At 43.0% G+C, this 18,649-nt stretch overlaps 1 protein-coding gene across 2 annotated transcripts in view; it reads left to right on the top strand.

The window, feature by feature from the left end:
* Window positions 1–18,649, top strand: part of TESK2 (testis associated actin remodelling kinase 2) — a 134,686-nt gene that overhangs the window by 114,343 nt on the left and 1,694 nt on the right. The window contains exons 5-10 of one of the 2 annotated variants that reach the window (XM_059135568.1): window positions 10,588–10,734; window positions 16,572–16,654; window positions 16,901–16,985; window positions 17,243–17,326; window positions 17,525–17,611; window positions 18,300–18,417. In XM_059135568.1, the coding sequence (XP_058991551.1) occupies window positions 10,588–10,734; window positions 16,572–16,654; window positions 16,901–16,985; window positions 17,243–17,326; window positions 17,525–17,611; window positions 18,300–18,417 (604 nt within the window). Of the gene's footprint in view, window positions 1–10,587; window positions 10,735–16,571; window positions 16,655–16,900; window positions 16,986–17,242; window positions 17,612–18,299; window positions 18,418–18,649 lie in introns of both variants that reach the window. The other variant, XM_059135567.1, reaches the window with a different exon arrangement.

Here is an 18,649-nt window from a genome sequence, read left to right as displayed (position 1 = left end):
AAATAAATAAAGATTTTTTAAAAATCTATAAAGAGAGAAAAAAAATCTTAAAAATAAAAATTACACTCAAGATCAACCACCTCATTTTTCTTATTCTTTCATTAAAGAGGGCACATCATTCTGACATCTGAGATGGTTTGAAACCAAGGAAAAGGCTCTCCTTTCTTATTTGAGAGTGTAGATAATTATGTATACACAAGACCTCAAATCTGTTTTGACTGCAGTAGAACTAGCTGGGTCCTCTGTCTCCACACCTTCCTTTGATAACTCGTTGTAGTCTTCATGAATTTCTGTGAACATGAAAGTATTTAGTTACCAATTTGACCCTTAGCCTTTTCAAGAGATTTCTGTGTGCACTTGGAATGACTTTTGGGCTGCGAAGCTATATTCCGCACGGCAAGTTGGAAACTTTTCCTCCCTTTCTACCCCCCACCTACGATTTGCCACTAGAAGATACCATTTAAGCTTGTAGTTGCTTCTTTTAACTTCTGCTTGATTTATTCTTTATTCTGAGGCCAAGTGGTATACTGATATAGGCAGAGTAGGTAGAAGAAATTATTGGCTCATCTAAAGATGCCTTTCCTTTGATATAAATCACCTTAATTAGAAGCTTAAGTTCTTTTGGTTTCTGTTTTCATTTTGTCCACTGTAAAGCTCCTATCCCTCAGATCTGGTGGGGATGCAGGGTGTGTTTTTTTTCCTTAATGGACTGCTTTGTTCACTCTGAGGCCAGTCACCAGGTGAATGTCAAAGATTCTGATGTGGGTCTGCTCAGTGCAGGGTTGTAGTAGATGTGAGGTAGCAAACTAGAGGGAAGAATAATTTTAAGCATGAACCCAATAGCTTTGTGGACTTAGGGATATGAAAACAGACTAGATGGAGCGGTTAGGAGCCCTGAGCTGGTGTTAAATCATGTCTCCGACCATTGATTGTATGTAGAGCTTCACAGGGTAAAGGGAACAGTCTTACGATTTCTTAGTTTATTTCTTTGAGAAGATTTATTCTACAGATTTATTTTATTTACTTTATTTAAAGACATTTGATTTTGATTATGCGATGTTTGATGGAAGAGTTAAAAATCTGTGGGTAAAGCTTAAACACACTTTTTTGAATCTGTTAGGTAAACATTCATTTTGATGTTTATAGTAGCTTACATGCATAGAAAAACACTCCTACTGCTTCAGGTGTATTAAGCAAACATATTCTTTGAGCAGTGAATGGGTTCATACTAAATATATAGCTATGGGAAATGTGAATATGAAGGGGAGATATCTTTATGGCTTCTTTCAGTTACTGATAAAATAAATATCTTCTATAATTTCCAAAAGGATGTCGCAGTTATATTTTTTAAGCCCATGTAATTTTGATCATTTTAAGGAGTTTGCTGATAGGGTGATAAAAGTATCCTCAGAATTTTATATCACTGAGTAGCCAAATGCACTGTTTTGTATTTCATTTTATTTCCAGGGCTACCATAATATCAGCCATATAGTTGGCATTATTATTAAAATATATATATATTTTTTTAAAGATTTTTTTTTTTTAAAGATTTTATCTATTCATCTGACAGGGAGAGAGAGATCACAAGTAGGCAGAAAGGCAGACAGAGAGAGAGGGAGGAAGCAGGCTCCCTGCTGAGCAGAGAGCCCAATTCGGGGCTCCATCCCAGGACCCTGGGATCATGACCTGAGCCGAAGGCAGAGGCTTAACTCACTGAGCCATCCAGGTGCCCCCTCCCCCCGTTTTGATCTTAAATTACATTAATGACTGAATTGGGATGACTTCTGATAAGAGAGAACTTAAAACCTGCCTGCATTTATTTAAATATATTTACTCATTTGTTCATTCAACAATTTATTACTCACTGGATACTGGGGTCACCAAGTTGAGAAAGACCTGGTCCCTACCATCAGGGTTATAGTACAATGTGGTAAGCAATAGTAGAAATATGTACAGGGGGCTCATGTGGCACAAAGTGTAGAATGGAATGTCAGGAAATGCTTTCCAAAATAAATGAGTTGAGCTAGATTTAGGAGGAATAAGAGCTGTGAAGAGGAAGAAGAATATTCTGAGCAGTAGATAGGCATATGTGAAGGCAGAGAGTGAAACATTTAAATATGCAGAAACACATTTTGGGTTTCATTTCTCTTCGGGTCAGTTCGTTACTACTGACTGTTTCAGTCAGGCAAGCCCTGGTGGATCTCCTGAACAGTGGCAAACTCGGGCTTTGGCAGATGGAGGGATATATGCTTGTAGTGGCTGAGAACAGGAGGCTCCTTTGGAGCACAAGCCTCCCACAGGGCGCTCTTGGGATGCCTGTCCTGAAATTACCCGGGGCGGTAACAAAGCTTTCTTTTCTTCTTCAAACCAAGCCAGCAGGATGGGATGTCTGCAGTCTTTGTGTTTGGAGCGGACCAAAAAACATACAGTGGCTAGCACAATGGCATTGTTGGGCTTCAGTGAAAACTAGGTCGGGGTGGGCCCTTGTCTGTAGAGGGCTTATCCAAAGAACAGAGGTTTGACAAGTCACTGATTTGGCTATTTGACATTGATGCTGGTTTCTGATGTGTTTCTGACTTACTGATGGCACGTAAGATGATAGAATCTCTTCCTATTACTTCTCTAAACACCTGAATTTGGAATCTCAGAGTTACCTTTCTTTTCCTTCAGTTCTCATATTTACCACCCAGTTGCTATATCCTTTAGATTCTATCTCTGCATAGTCTGACTGTAGCCTACATTTTCATGCCTATAATATAATAGCACTCTAAGTCAGGAATTTGAGTACCTCTCAGTACCCTCCAAACCTTCTTCTAGTTCCTCCTCTATCCTGCTACCAGCATGATCTTTCTAAAATGTAGTTTTGGGCATGTATTAGTTTCCTAGGGCTGCCATAACAAAGCACCGCAATGTGGGTGGCTTGTAACAACAGAAATTGATTCTTTTACAGTTCTGAAGGTTGGAAGTAAATCAAACTATTGACAGAGCTGTGCTCTCTCTCTCTGAAAACTTTAGGGGAAGATCCTTCTTTGCCTCTTCCTAGCTTCTGGTGGTGTTTCTTGGCTTATACATGTGTCACTCACATCTCTGCCTCCCTTATATAACATTCTCCCTGTGTGTCTGTGTCTCTTGTCTCTCTCTCCTTTTTTTTTTCTTTAAGATTTTATTTATTTGACAGAGACAGATGCAGCGAGAGAAGGAGCACAAGCAGGGGGAGTAGGAGAGGGAGAGGCAGGCTTCCGCCTAAGCAAGGAGTCTGATGCAGGGTTCCATCCCAGGACCCTGTGATCATGACCTGAGCTGAAGGCAGATGCTTAACGACTCAGCCACACAGGTGCCCAGCTCTTCTCTTTTTATAAAGATACCAATCATATTGGATTAAGGGTCTACCCTACTCCAGTATGATCCCATTTTTGATTTTCCATCTGCAAAGACTATTTCCCAAAAAGGTCACATTTACAATTACCAATGGTTAGGACTTGAGCATGTCTTTTTGGGGGACATGATTCAACACACAACAGATTATAGTATACTTCACCTATAAACCTTTAGTGCTCTTGTGGTCTGACAAATTAACTATAGATGTTTCATCTTGGTGTTCCAGAACTTCTCTAAAAAATTACATATTTATAATAATATAATATAGCATAGATAACTAATATATTTTAAAAGAAATATATATTTAAAAGAAATATATATTTTAAAAGAAAGGTAACTTAGAGATTCCAAATATAATAAAATAGCATAGATAACTGACATATACTGAGAACTTTCTTTGATATTGTTCTAAGCATTTTACACACATCAACCAATTGGCTCTTCATAATTCTATAGGTTACATACTAATCTTGTTGAGGGGGGTGGATACTATTCTTATTCCCATTTTATACATGAGTATTAAAGAAACTGAATGACCCACCTAGGGTCACACAGCTAGTCACAGGTGAGATTCAGTCCTAGGCAGTCTAACTCCAGAGTGTGTGGGCTTTTCCACTATACTGTACTGTCCATCTTTACTTTTTAGCTTGATCCCTTCTCTCTACTTATACCTTACTCAGGAAAAAGTAAAGGAATAACTTCTAATCTCTGCACTTTATCTTTGTGTTCCTTTTGTACAGAATGTCTTTCTTAGTCCCAGTCCTGCATATGGGCTTCCATGAAATGGAACTGAATCCTCAGGAAGGCTTGGGTGAGGGAAGGTATTCCAGGTAAAAGGACCAGCGCTGTGTGCAAATGTGAAGTAAACAGGGGTTAGACCTTTATAAGCAGGAGTGAATGGCTTTATAGTCTATGCTAAGTAAGGGTTGTGGGTTACCCTAACAGTAATAAGGCATTATTGAATAATTTTAACAGGAGATTGAGTCCAGGTTGGCATTTCAGAAGGAGTATTTTGGCTGTCTTACGGAAAATGGATTGGAATGAGGGCTATGTCTGTTCAAGAAAGGGGCAAAAAGACTAGTTAGAAAGCCAATGGAATAACCCAGGGAGGGGTTATGAAGATAAGATATTGATAGTGGGCAGAGTGAGTTGTATAGTATGAGCTAAGCACTATGCTGGACATACTTTGTGTGCCTTATTTCTTTTCATTACTCCCTGCCTTTAATTAAACACCAAATCCTGTTGCTTCTACCTCTAAGATGTCTCCAGATATTATTAACCTCCTTTCCATTCTTGCGGTCATTGTCTTATTCACCCCTTCCTACCTAGGTGATTCCAGAAGCCGCCTAACTGTTTTCCTACGTTCAATTCCTGACTTTTCTATACAGTTTGTACATTACTGTTAGAGTGATATTTTCTGTATAGCATACATGTTACTGTTGTGTGTGAAGAGAAAATTATAGTTGATTATCACTTTGGTCAGTAAAGTAGACTAGACTGTGAATTAAGGGGAGAGACTGGCCCCACTTTTGTTTTCTGTGTTTGTGTTTTCACTGTTTGTGTTTTCACAAACAGGCTTTCAGTGTTTGTGTAGGTGGATGGTTAGAGAGCTGGACGGATCTTCCTCAGGACAGCCCTGCTAATTACATGGTAGCAAATGATCTCTGTTAGTTGGATGGCAGCACATTTATCTGGTTTGGGTGAATGCCCAAGCTCCAGGCCAGTTGGGTAGATTTTTCAAAAAGTAATAATCCTTGCAGTTGATATTTTCTTCACAGCCCCTGAATATGCCTTTGAGCCACTGTTCAGGGATAAGCTTGTTAGTGGCAGGTATCAGTATGTTGATAATCCAAAGTTTAAAAAAAAAAATTAACCATTTTGTCTTATTCTTCTGACTGATCATGACTGGGTGAGGCTACTATAACTGACTAAAATCAGCTGGGAACAGGAGCCCTGGGTATAGTGAGTGTTACCTCATTGAGAGGTAAGTGTTGCCTAGTGCTGCTCGAGAATATTCTCTGTATGGGCACGTTTATGTGTCTGTCTGTGTCTGAACTGGTACCATCAGAGCCTATGGGGATACATGGGAAGAATTATATTCTCAGCCTACACAACTTCTAGCCATCTTTTAGGATCCTCCTCAGATGTTATCTTCTCTTTGAAATTTTCCAAGCTCAGGGAGAGTCAGTTTCTTCTTTCATACTTACCTCTACTAAAGGGTTATTGGTATTATTTACTTATATGTGTGTCTTTCACTGGGCTTCCTTAGGTTATAAACTATTACTCATCTTTATCTACCTACATTTACTCTGTAATGTGTACTCTGTGTAATGTACTCTTCTGATCACAGAAGGAAAATAATGTTGATGTTAACTGATAGGTTCTTACTGTCATATGGGGGTGACAGGAAGTGGAGATGGACTCACTGAATGGTTGTAGAAATAACTGAATGGTTGTAGAAATTAATTGATATTCCTGAGTGGAAAACTGAGTGTTCACTAATCTGACCCATGGTGATTTTTTTTTTTTATGGTGTTGACATATGATTTCTTGCATACATAATATTCTTTAGTCTCCAGCACATATCTATTTATTGACTGCCTTTTAGGATAAGAGTCTTTAATGAAATCAAGTACCAAACACAAATGAATTGGTAGAAACTCTGTTACAATATTTTTATTAGACTGCAAATTGGAAAGGCAGGTTTGGGTGTAGATAAAGTTTCAGAAGTTTGTGGAGCATAACAAATAGCATGGAGGACAAGGGGAGATGGAGAGGAGAAGGGAGTTGAGGGAAATTGAAAGGGGAGGTGAACCATGAGAGACTATGGACTCTGAAAAACAATCTGAGGGTTTTGAAGGGGCCAGGGGTGGGGGGAGGTTGTGGGAACCAGGTGGTGGGTATTGGAGAGGGCACGGATTGCATGGAGCACTGGGTGTGGTGCAAAAACAACGAATACTGTCACGCTGAAAATAAACAAACAAACAAACAAACAAATAAATTTATTTTTTAAATGTTTCAGAAGTCACTAAGAGGTCCTGAAGTACCTGTAGCTCTTGGTTGGCTTGTACTACAGTTTTCTGGACTTGAAAGTGTAAAAGGACAACAATAAAAAATGTAAAAACTTATCTCTCTAGTAGGTTATTTAAATGCACTGCCAATGCCTTAGGTCTTAGGTTGTTTTGTAGAGCTGCCCAAGGGAGTGGTCTGGAAGAAAACAAAGCCAAACAGCTGTTACCCTGATCCTGGGACACTGAATGTGCTAGTGTAGTTGATCTTGCCTCTGCTTCTCACAGAGGGATTGGCCAGAGGACACACCAGCTTAGCCTGTGCTGGGAGTTGCTTATGGGGAAGTGAACGTCCCAACTAATGGGCACACAGAGTGTGTAGCAACTTAGAAATCTTCCTTGTTGGCAGATCTCAAACTTCCTTTCTTCATACACACAAAGGTCTTGAAACACTCAGAAATTGTGGTTTCTGAAGGCCCAGAGGCTTATCAGCCCCCTCTAAAAATATTCGCCAAAGGCAGGCAAGATAAATGGTTTGTAACAAGAAACTCCATTTAGTTTCCCTCTCTGGTCCTGGTTTGTGCTTCTTCCATCTTGCTTGGAAGATCCAGAGCCTCCTAAGGGTGTGATTCCCCACCTCACCTCACCTTTCTCCTCTGCTCTCCACCTTGATCTATGATTCTCAGATCTTCAAAGACATGCTGAAAAGAGTAAATACGTATTTTTCTGAACCAGAATCGAGAGTCCTGGCTTATCTTGGCTCAGAGAGAATGCAGATATAGCCTTTTCTTTCTTTCTTTCTTTCTTTACTTTTTTAAGATTTTATTTATTTGACAGACAGAGATCACAAGTAGGCAGAGAGGCAGGCAGAGAGAGAGGAGGAAGCAGGCTCCCTGCAAAGCAGAGAGCCCGATGCAGGGCTCAATCCCAGGACTCTAGGATCATGACCTGAGCCGAAGGCAGAGACTCTAACCCACTGAGCCACCCAGGCGCCCCAGATACAGCCTTTTCACCGTAGTCTTTTCTGCCTGGCCCTCAGTTGGGAAACCTCAGTGGCTCCTGAGGCCTTCCGTGTCACATTGTCACCCTATCAAAGAAGTGAACCACCTTTTCAATTCTTTCTGTCAGAACTAGAAGAATTTGCATGATGAGATGTCCACTATATTGCTCCCAAGTAGCCCGAAGTTTGCTAGTTTCTTTTTAGTAAATGGGCTCCTCAAATGTGAACTGTGGACAGATTCAGCCAGAGTGAAGAGATGAAAGGTGCTGTGTTAATGCCATCAGCATGCCTCATTTTGAGATTTCCAAGATGGATTATCAAGTAGAATGGAGCAGATTGACAGGTTTCCCTTTTGAGAAATTAGGTGTATTTTTAGCCATTCTCTCTACGATGCCAAGCCTGAGCCGCCTCGTCCAAGGATATGAAGTGCTGCATCATGCTGCCCCCAACTGGTTCTTTCTGGTGCCTATGTTACTGCATCATGACATCAGACTGTAAGGCACTTAAATTTTTTCCTAAGCACTTTCATATGCTTGTATTAGATTCTCATGATGACATTGTGAGTTATATGGATCAGGAGTTATAATAACTATTTTATAGGTAGGAAAACTCTAATCCCAGAAGGAAAATAATGTTGATGTAAACTGATAGGTTCTTACTGTCATATGGGGGTGACAGGAAGTGGAGATGGACTTACTGAATGGTTGTAGAAATAACTGATTAGTTGATTTGTCCAAAGGTAATTAGTTATTAAGAGGCAGAATTAGACTAAAATTCAGATCCCCTAACTGCTCCCCCTTTAGGTTCTCTGGTTGTTTGAAAATTCAGTATCACCCCCCAAAATAGGTATTTAAGAGCTTAATGTTAAGCTTAGAGGAATTTTTCCTTTTTCTTTTATGAAAGGAGAAGGAATATAATATATCATGTAAGGTTTGAATAAATTCATGATCTCCTTGGCAAAAATTTTTCAGCTCCTGTTCTGTATGAGGCTCTTTGACTCAGATGCTGCAGCTTGTTAGTCTAACGTAATGTAGTGGTGAAGAACATGGACTCTGGGCTAAACTGCCCAGAGTTTGAACCCTTAACTTCTAACTTCTAAATGCCTTTTATAAAATGAGAATAAGATTATACTTAATTCATACGATTATGTGCAGATTAAATGAGATAATTGATGTTAAGTTCTTAGACTAGTGCATGGCACAAAGTAAGCACTATGTGAATAAATATTAGCTGTTACTACTGTTGTTTTGTTGCTGTTGTTACTATTATTACTCTGACTCTTATCACCTCTATACGAATACATTTATTTGCTCCTTTTTTTTTTCTTCCATTTCATGGGTATGTAAAAATGATGAACAGCCAAATTTATTGAAAGAGTACATCTTCACATAGTTTCTCCATAGCCTTATCTTCTTACTCACTCCTCAGTTCACTTGGTCTTAACTCTGGTATTTTTTTTTTTTTTCAAAGATTTTATTTATTTATTTGACAGAGATCAAGAGGGAGAGCACAAACAGGGGGAGGAGCAGGAGAGGGAAGGGGTGAAGCAGGCTCCCCACTGAGCAGGGAGCCGGATCAATGTGGGACTCTATCCCATGACCCCGGGATCATAACCTGAGCTGAAGGCAGTCCACTCAGGTGCCCTTAACTCTGGTCTTGACCAACTGCTGTCGCCATAGTTACCAATGATTTCTTAGTTGCAAGTTCAGTGGACAATTTTCCTGCTCACTTTACTCGAAATGTGTAGCATTTGATACTTTTCGTGGTCATTTCCACTTTGGAATATTCTCCTTTGCTTCAATGTTAACATTTCTTTTTTTTTTTTTTTTAAAGATTTTATTTATTTATTTGACAGAGATCACAAATAGAGAGGCAGGCGAGAAAGGAAGGGAAGCAGGCTCCCCGCTGAGAGCCCAGGACGCCCGGACCATGACCCGAGCCAATAGCAGAGGCTTTAACCCACTGAGCCACCCAGGCGCCCCCAATGTTAACATTCTTGTTTGGTTCTTCCTCTGCCTGCTCTTTTAAATGTTACTATTCCTTAGGATTCTTTGAATTTCTCACCTTATATGTTAACCCCTGAACAACTTCATACATCCTGAGGCGTCAGTGACTACTTCAGCTCATTGCTACTGCCTCCTAAATGTTGGTCTCTAGCTCAGACTTTGTCTAAGCTCTTTTTAGGACATCTCCACCTTGGCTGTCCCACAAGCGCTTAAGCTCAACATGTCCTAGCCGACCTCACTATTTTTAACCTTGCTGCTCCTTCTAAAAACCTGTCTTTTTGTCTGTTTTGTGGCTATTAATAATGGCATCCAGGAGCCCGGGATCAACCTAGAGATTTTCATTGCTCTCATCCCCCCAATCCAGACTGTCATCAAGTTTTGTATGTGTCTGTTTGTTTTCAATTCTGCCGTATAAGTATATCTTGAATCTTGCTCTGTTCCAGTGTCTCCTCTGTTGGCTTCACTGATGCACCCTTCTTTCACCATGATTATCGCAATAATTGCCTATTTACCCATTTCCATAATCTATCTAACCCATCGATCATACGATTGCTTAATAAAAAAATCTTTTCTTTGAAAAGTAAAGATGAGTATTTTGCTCTTATTTTGGACTTACTTTGGTCTGATAGATGGGATAAAGTCCCTATATCTTAGCAAAGTATACTGGCCTCACCTGTTTCTACTCTTCATGCACTCTGGCCATATTGAGTAAATTATTTCCTGAATGCACCTGGCACTTAATCTATAACTTTGCATATACTGCTCCCTCTGTATGCATTGTCTTTCTTTCCTGTTCCCCCAGGTCATCCTTTTGATTCCTTATTTCCTCTGTGCAGCTTCCTCTGACATGCCCAGATTGACTTTGTAACTTTATCCTCTGAACTCATAATGCTGTTGTACCTGTACAAAGCTATGTTTTAGCATTTACCACATGATACTGTTTGTACCACTTAATAGATTGTCATCTCCGCAAAGGAAAGGGCCTCTGTGTGTAGCACCTACCATACTGCCTGTGCACCGAATAAACCCTCAGTAACTTAAAAAAAATTAAAAAACATGGAATCTCTATTCTTTTCTTTTTTTTTTTTTTTTTAAATGGAATCTCTATTCTCTGGGTGTTTATTCTCTAACGGTTTCACCACCAGCCTAAACACTCCTGACAAATGGTGGCTGGGTTTTTCCTTTTGTTTTGCAGTATATCAACTCTGGAAACCTGGAGCAGTTGCTAGACAGTAACCTGCATTTGCCCTGGACTGTGAGGGTGAAACTGGCCTATGACATAGCAGTGGGCCTCAGCTACCTTCACTTCAAAGGCATTTTCCATCGGGACCTCACATCTAAGGTATGAAGGCCTTCCTTGCACAACTCTTTGAGACACTGTCTTCCAGTCACTAATGAGCTTTGAAATGATGATCTCATATAGATTTATCATTTAGTCACAGATAATATAACTTACTACTCTGTACAGCTAGTCCTTAGAAAGCCAATGTTGGCTTACAGCAGGTACCTTTTAGTGTTGAGCCAGGCAACATATATATCTTAAGAATCTTAATCCTTGACCCAATCTGAATAAGTGTTGCAGGAGCAGGTGACATGGGAGGGTTAAGAGATTCCTCTCCTATAGGAGTGACAGCAGTCATTGCAAATTGGGAGCCTGCGTCGTAGAGTTCTCTTTCACAGCCTTCAGGAGGTAGCTCTGAACTGAGAGCAGGAGTTCACTGCTTTTGTCATTTGAGTGCAGGTTTTGAGGGCTATAATGTACTGACCCATTTTCTATCTGTGTGATTGAGTTTCTGCCCTTCTGCCAGCTCTTCTTTGGCATCAGCTAGTCTCTTGCTGTCCAGATTGCTGTGTGACTAGGTTAGAAAATAGTTGCTTTTAGAGGAAGTTGGCCATGCTACAAGGCAGGCACTTCAGGGCCAAGTGGCCCAGGACACCACCATAACCAGGCTTATATAAATAGTATTGTTTGATCATTGTTGTGGGAACTATAAGCCATCTAACAGGACTTCTGTGCAAGAGCTGATTTAAAGTCTTCTAGAGAGGTATAGAGGAGTTTTGTACATATCCAAGAATAGCTGTCATTTCATTCTCCACCTGTAACACCTACACATGCATACATATAGACATGCATACCAGACTCCTGTACCCCTTCTGTCATGAAGGAGGGGTGAGGGAGCTTGTTATAAGATGAAGTTTGCAAAGGGGACACAAGCAAGCTGTACTCTCAGAGCCAATAAGGCCTAGAACAATAAGTCCTTGGTTACCTCACACGACAGCTGTTCTTCTGTTCCAAACAGCAGTACTGCCCCTAAGGGAACTTGGCGATTGGCTTATAAACTACTGCAGAGAAAAGAGCTTTAGGGAGGTGGATGTGGGGCCCCTGGGTGTGGCAGGGCCTTTTGTAGTCAGCTGCACTGTTAAGATGGCAAGTGTAGGAACGGCTTGGGTGGCTCAGTCGGTTGGGCGTCTGACTCTTGGTTTTGGCTCATAAGTCATAAGACCTCTTTGAGTTTCTTGTCAGCTCAGTCCCCACAGTGGAGAGCTGAATGTATGATTAGTGTATGCCTTTGACACATATGAAAAGAAGCCCAGTTGTTCAATTATCTGCCCAAACTTTCAAATAAACATTTGCTAAGCCATTTCTGTGTGTCTGTGCTAGGTTTGAGACACAGAGATGAATGGGATCATTCCGTCACTGAAGAGGCAAACATAGAGTCTCTCAGTTCTAGTGTGATGAATTCTAATAGGGGAGCGGACACAGAGGAACAGAAGCCAGGCAGCTGTAGGGCCTACGCTCCTTTTTGAGCCTGAAAATCAGAAACCTTTCCCCTCAGGGAAGTCTGTCTGAGCCTCCCTTATGTCTGCAGCTTACTCTAGGCAAGGATACACCCCCCCACACACAGAGCGAGTAGGGAGGGCCAAGGGAGAGGGAATCTTTTTATTTTTTTAATTAACATATAATGTATTATTTGTTTCAGGAGTACAGGTCTGTGATTCATCAGTCTTACACAATTCATAGCACTCACCATAGCACATACACTCCCCAGTGTCCATCACCCAGCCACCCTATCCCTAGACCCCCAACAACCCTCAGTTAGTTTCCTGAGATTAAGAGTCTTTTATGGTTTGGGGAGAGAGAATCTTAAGCAGGCTCCATGCCCAGCATGGTGCCTAACGTAGGGTTCAGTCTCAGAACCCTGAGATTATGACCCTGAAATCAAGTTGGACACTTAACCAACTGAGCCACCCAGGGCGCCCCAAAGACACTTTTGAATAAAGCATTCTTCGTTCTATATGTAGTGGACCTTATATTCCACACAGCCTGAAAACTGGTCTGGCTTCTTCAGAGCCCCACAGTGGTCTGAGCTTCATATTTGTATTCTGTAGCCACCTACTTATAATGGGGCCATGTCCAAGTTGGGTGAGAAATGCAAGCATTGTACTAGATGCCTTTGGACGTTTGAGATAGTGGCTGGAGTCCCAAATGAAGGGGTTTTACGATATTGCACATAGTGCTGCCTTCTCCACGGCCCCTGGCCCCTGCTGCTCTCTTAAGACTACATTGCTCCTGCCATGACCTTGCTGAAGCCTACATTGCTTCATTATAAAAGGGGAAAGCTTTTCAGCCTCTTTCTGGGGAGGGCAGTGTCATGTGAGAACCCTTAGGAGACCTGGGTCTTTACCACTTACAGTTGTAAGCTTATTTTTCTCATCTTAAATGTAAAAATCTTAGATCTGCTCACCTGACAATGTCGTTTTGACTGTGTTTGTGAAAAATGTTTTGTAATCTTAGGATGCCATATAGACAGAAGTAGGCAATCTTTCCCTTACCCAAGGGGCTAGGAAGTATTCTTTGGGCCATCTCTTTCTTAAGACATCACTGCTTTCCTGAAGCTTATAGTCTCTAGCCATGGGAAGGGACTATACAGACTTTATAACATGGTAGATGGGTAGAGAGGGCGATGCATAGGATGCTTTGAAAAAAGGGTATTTAACCCAACCTGAGGGTACAGAGAAGGTTTCTCAGAGGAGATGGGGGCTGAACTGAATTTGGAAAACTGAATTATACTTACTAGTTTAGTTTAATTATTATCAGTACACATGCTGGAGGTCATATTCTAGACCAGAGCGGACACAGGGAATTGCACAAACAAAGGCATAGTGGCATGAACTCTATGATGTGCAGACTGGGAGGGAGGAGTGGTAGGGAATAAGAGTTGAAAAGAGAGGACTCTGATCATATACTGTGTGGCTTATTTAATCTTCTAGATGGGAAATGGAGAAAGCGACTCAGCTTTTTTGAGATATACTTCACATAAAACACAACTTACCCTTTCAAAGTATGTATTTCAGTGGCTTTTAGTATATTCAGCCACCACCACTATCTAATTTCAGAACTTTTCTTCATCCCAGAATGAAAGCCCCACACTCTAGTCCCTTCTCTCTTCAGCCCTGGGCAACCACTGATCCATTTTCACTTTCTATGGATTTGCTTATTCCAGACATTTCATATAAATGGAATCATACAATATGTCATTGATGGCTTTTAAATAGGGGAGTAACACAGATTTACATTTTACTAAGGTCATGCTGGCAGGAATGAGGAAGGTGAATAATAAAGATCAAGCCTGGACCAGGCCAGGGAGACCAGTTACAGGAGTGTTGCAACATTCAGGGGAGGAATGAGAAGGACCTAATGCAAGGGTAGTGGGAATGAAGAAGGAAGGACTGATTTGGAACATATTTATTATTATTATTATTATTATTTTTAAAGAGTTTATTTATTTGTCAGAGAGACAGAGGCAGAGAGAGCACAAGCAGGGGGAGCAGCAGAGGGAGAGGGAGAAGCAGGCTCTCTACTGAGCAGGGAACCCGATGTGGGACTCCATCCCAGGACCCTGGGATCATGACCCAAACTGAAGGCAAGATGCTTAACTGATTGAGCTACCCAGGTACCCCTGCATGCCCAGTGTTAATATGATTCCTGAATCACATAAAAAAGTGTTGAAAGAAGTAATCAGCAATGTCAGCAGCAGAAAGATCAAGTATATAAGAACTAATTTTGTCTATTGAAATTAATGCCATAGAAGTCATTGTATCCTCTGGGGGAACACACAGCAGAAACCGATGAGGAATGAGTGGGAGATAAGGAAGTGAAAACAGCAAGTGTGGCCAGCCATATCTCACTATCCTAGACCCCATTAAGGGCAGGGTCTTAAGAGCAGGCTGGGAGTTTCTGATAAATCCCACAGGGGCTAATCCAGCAGGGTTGCTCCACATTTTCCTTATCACCTCAGATATAGGCTCCAAAAGTCTGGCTCTTTTGGTTTGCAGTATCCCATCTTTGTCTTTGGCTCCCGTGCCAGCTATTGGCTGTGAGAAGCTGTACAAGGTGCAGGAGTCACCCTCTAGATGAGGGGCAAACTGGGTAGCTTTGTCCCATATTGTGAGGCCCCAATCATCCCTGCCTTAGCCATTTCTCAGCTGTTCACAGAAACTACTGTGAAGTCACTTACCCCTACGTGGGTGGTTTGCAGTGAGGACAGTAGATGTCCATGAATGTGAAGCTGGGGCAGAAACTGCACAGCTTTGACAAGGACAGTGTACTGTGGCCATATTCTTTTTCCCTTACATGCTGCTCCCAGGCTGAATTTATGGGGCTGTTTCTGAGGGCTATAAAGCAAATAGTAAGTAGGACTTTAGACTGAGCCTCGGAGACAGGAGCCTGAGTTGTTGGTGAAAAGGGAGGAGCAGGGAAAATAACGTGACCGATCTGAGCTGATACTGCCTCACAAGCCTGTGTCTTATAGCCTGGGCTTTGGCTTTTCAATAGGCAATAGCTGGCCCAGGCCCATCCTCTCACAGTGATAGTTGGGGGGCTCAGGGGTGCTGAGGCAGCACGACTTGATGGGAGGGCCAAAGCCATGGCAAGCACAAGGATGGTCCTGGTTGGAAGCCAGGTATGGTGCATGTCCATCTGGGACCCAGGTAGGAGATGATGAAATCAGAGGCTCCTTCCAGCTCAGGGAGAGAATAGTATGATCACATTGAGGCCAAAGAAAGTCATTCGTACCTGCGGTGGAGGAAGGAGGTGATGTGGCTCTGCCTCAGCAACTGCATGCCAAGCCCAGTGAGGAGGGAGGGAGGGCAGGTTTGGGTCAGATAGGGCCTTGCTGGCCCCAGAGATGTCCCTGAGCCCAGGATCCCTACTCTCTCCTGCCTCTGGAGAAAGGGGGTGGAGGGAGGTGCCTCCTGAGTGGGTGTGTAGGGCTATTTTGAACGCAGCTGTTTGGGGAGAGCTGGTTGCTGATTTGTGTTTATTTACAAGTCATCTGGGTTCATCCTTTCTCTTGTTCAGTGAACACATCCTGAGCCTCTGTCACCAGTTGAGTGCTGTGAGAAGGCAAGGCCTTAACTAGAACCTGTTCTCTGCTAGACTGGCAGAGAGGAGGAGTTAAAGGAGTTGAGAAGAGAGTGTGGTAATGACAGGGTGGAAAGGTCACTTTTATGTATTTTAAAATACATAAAAATACATGGAAAGGAGAGTTGGGAGAACATTCCAAATGGAAGGGAACTGTATAAGCAACAACAAAAAGCTTGAAGGAGCTATTCAGGCTTTAGGAGTACAGATTGTCTGTGACAAGTTTGGATGGAGATTTGAGCATAGGAACAGCATGGGTAGGGGGTAGGTCAGTTGGTTAGAGTCAGGTCATAGACTGAGAGGAAGCTGGTTGTGATCCTGTGGGCAGTAAAAGATAGTGCAGGCCTGAATGTTTGTTTTACGCTTACATTACTTGGCAAGGTCAGGCTAGTGTTTGGCTCTGCATTCTGAGGAAAAGAGAATGGAAGGCCAGGGGCCTGATAGTCTGTCTTCCTCTACTAGATTGTAAGCTCCAAGAGGACAAAGATGTTTGTTCACTGAGGCTTAGTATATAGAAAGCAAAGATAAATATTTGTTGGAAGCATATGAATCTTAGGGCAAGAACCCAAGATCCAGGCCTGAGCCATCTCCCATGGGTGACAGAGCCCCCAAGTCTGACCACTGGGGTCAGCTAAGAGTGTTGTTTCACCAAGGAGGAGAGCCAGGGTGCCCTGTGGCAGGGAGGGGTGGTGGTAACCTTATGGCTGGGTGGTCCCCCTTCTGAGCCACATTATTTTCTTCTTTGGGAACCCTAGAACTGCCTGATAAAGAGGGATGAGAATGGTTACTCTGCAGTGGTAGCTGACTTTGGCCTGGCTGAGAAGATTCCTGATGTCAGGTGGGTAGTCCTAATTGGTACTGGGGTCACAGAAGGGACCGAAGCAAAAGCAAAGCTCCAGCTTCTTCCCCAGAGGCCAGAACTTGGTCACAGCTCAGTCCCAGCTTCCTAAATGTGGTCAGTTTTAGTGCCTTCTAAGACATCTCCCCTTCAGGGAGAGGAGTTCCCAGTGGTCAGGTATCCCATTGCACCAGCCAGTGGCAAGCTCATTTTCCATATAATCTCCCCTCCATCCCTACCCCACAGCAGGGGAAGTGAAAAGCTGGCTGTGGTGGGCTCACCATTCTGGATGGCACCTGAGGTTCTCCGAGATGAGCCCTATAATGAAAAGGTGAGTCTGGGGATCCCGGGGCCTGGTACTCCTTAGAATCCACTCTTAGCAGAAAGTATCCAGGATCAACCTGTATGTTCCGGGTGGGGAGCTAAATCCTGCTAAGACCAGGGCTGGTACTCGGCAGCTGCCCGGTAAATGAACTGAATGAAATGCAGACAGTAGGGCGCAAGCCTATGCTGGTGGACCTGAGGGGCAGAAACCCCACCTCTCTCTCCACTGAGAAGGAAACTCATTGAGGTCTCATTACCCACCAGGCGGATGTGTTCTCTTATGGTATCATCCTCTGTGAGATCATCGCCCGCATCCAGGCTGATCCGGACTGTCTTCCCCGCACAGAGGTGAACTGCAGGCATAGGGCACAGTGCCAGTGGGATGGGGCTGGTTTTGAAGCTCTGGAACTGTTGTTCCCAGGGTGGAGTTGCTGGAACTGTGTTGTTACTTTGGGGCAATTCTCAGCCTCTCCTAAGCAGGCCAGGATGGGTGGAGAGATTAATGACCGGTCTTCCGTGTCCCCTCCTTACCATACCTATCCACAGAACTTTGGGCTAGACTATGATGCTTTCCAGCATATGGTGGGAGACTGTCCCCCAGACTTCCTGCAGCTGACCTTCAACTGCTGTAATGTGAGTATCTCCCTCCCCTCCCCCCAGCTTTGGTCAGGAGCTGGCTGAACCCCTTTCATCTAGTTAGGACAGGCTGCTAATTAGCTTCATGAGGAGCCTCCTTTTCATTGATGAATAGCAGTGCCCATGGCCCCTCCTCCATGCCGCCTCCAGAACCGTGGACCAAGAGGAGGAAAATTGCTGTGTTATACAGTCCTCAGCCTGTAGGGTAGACTCACTGCCTCTTGCCCTGGATATCAATAGAACTCAGTAGTCAGGTTTCAGTTGGACTTTGGGTCCAGCTGGCCTTAAGGCCCATGGGAAGGGCTTTTGATAGCCTTCATTTTATACAGCTCTGGGGTCTGGACCTACCTGTCATGACCAAGGGGTAGCTGGGCTTTATCCAGGTAACTCCCAGAAACATGTTAGCAAAAACAGAACAAACCAATGTAAGCATACCCTTTTGGATGGTTCTGTGCCCATCAAGGGGATAAGACACACACTGAAAGGGTGCTGATAGGAGTGGGTGTAAGACAACAGCATCTTCCCTAACCTTAGCTCTGAGAATCACCCTCATGGTCTGGGACCTTTAGGAAAGATCTCTTAGCTGCATATCTGAATCTTAGAAGATGCCAGAAACAGACTCAAATGCCATCCTTGGGGTGGAAGATAGGAGGACAGGGCTAATGGTTGGTGTGGATGACTACAGATGGACCCCAAACTGCGCCCATCCTTCGTGGAGATTGGGAAGACCCTGGAGGAAATTCTGAGCCATCTACAGGAAGAAGAGCTGGAGACAGACAGGAAGCTGCAGTCCACAGCCAAGGGTAAGAGATTAGACCAGTGTTCCACGTGACTCCAAGGGAAGAAATTAGGATTTGGGGCCTTCTTCTCTAGGGCTGATTATAGGATCTCACATCCAGGAAAAAGGCAGAGGGACAGGGGATGATGGAAAAAGTACTGGACTCTAAGAAATATGACTCGGCATATGGCCTCTCTTGAGTTTTCTCATTGGTTAAATGCTTTGTGGCACAAGGTGCCACTTCTGTTTGTTATGAC

Source organism: Mustela lutreola, chromosome 10 (assembly GCF_030435805.1).
Source record: "Mustela lutreola isolate mMusLut2 chromosome 10, mMusLut2.pri, whole genome shotgun sequence".
Lineage (NCBI taxonomy): Eukaryota > Metazoa > Chordata > Mammalia > Carnivora > Mustelidae > Mustela > Mustela lutreola.
Note: the sequence above shows the minus strand (reverse complement) of the source record. Positions and strands in the feature narration are given on the sequence as shown.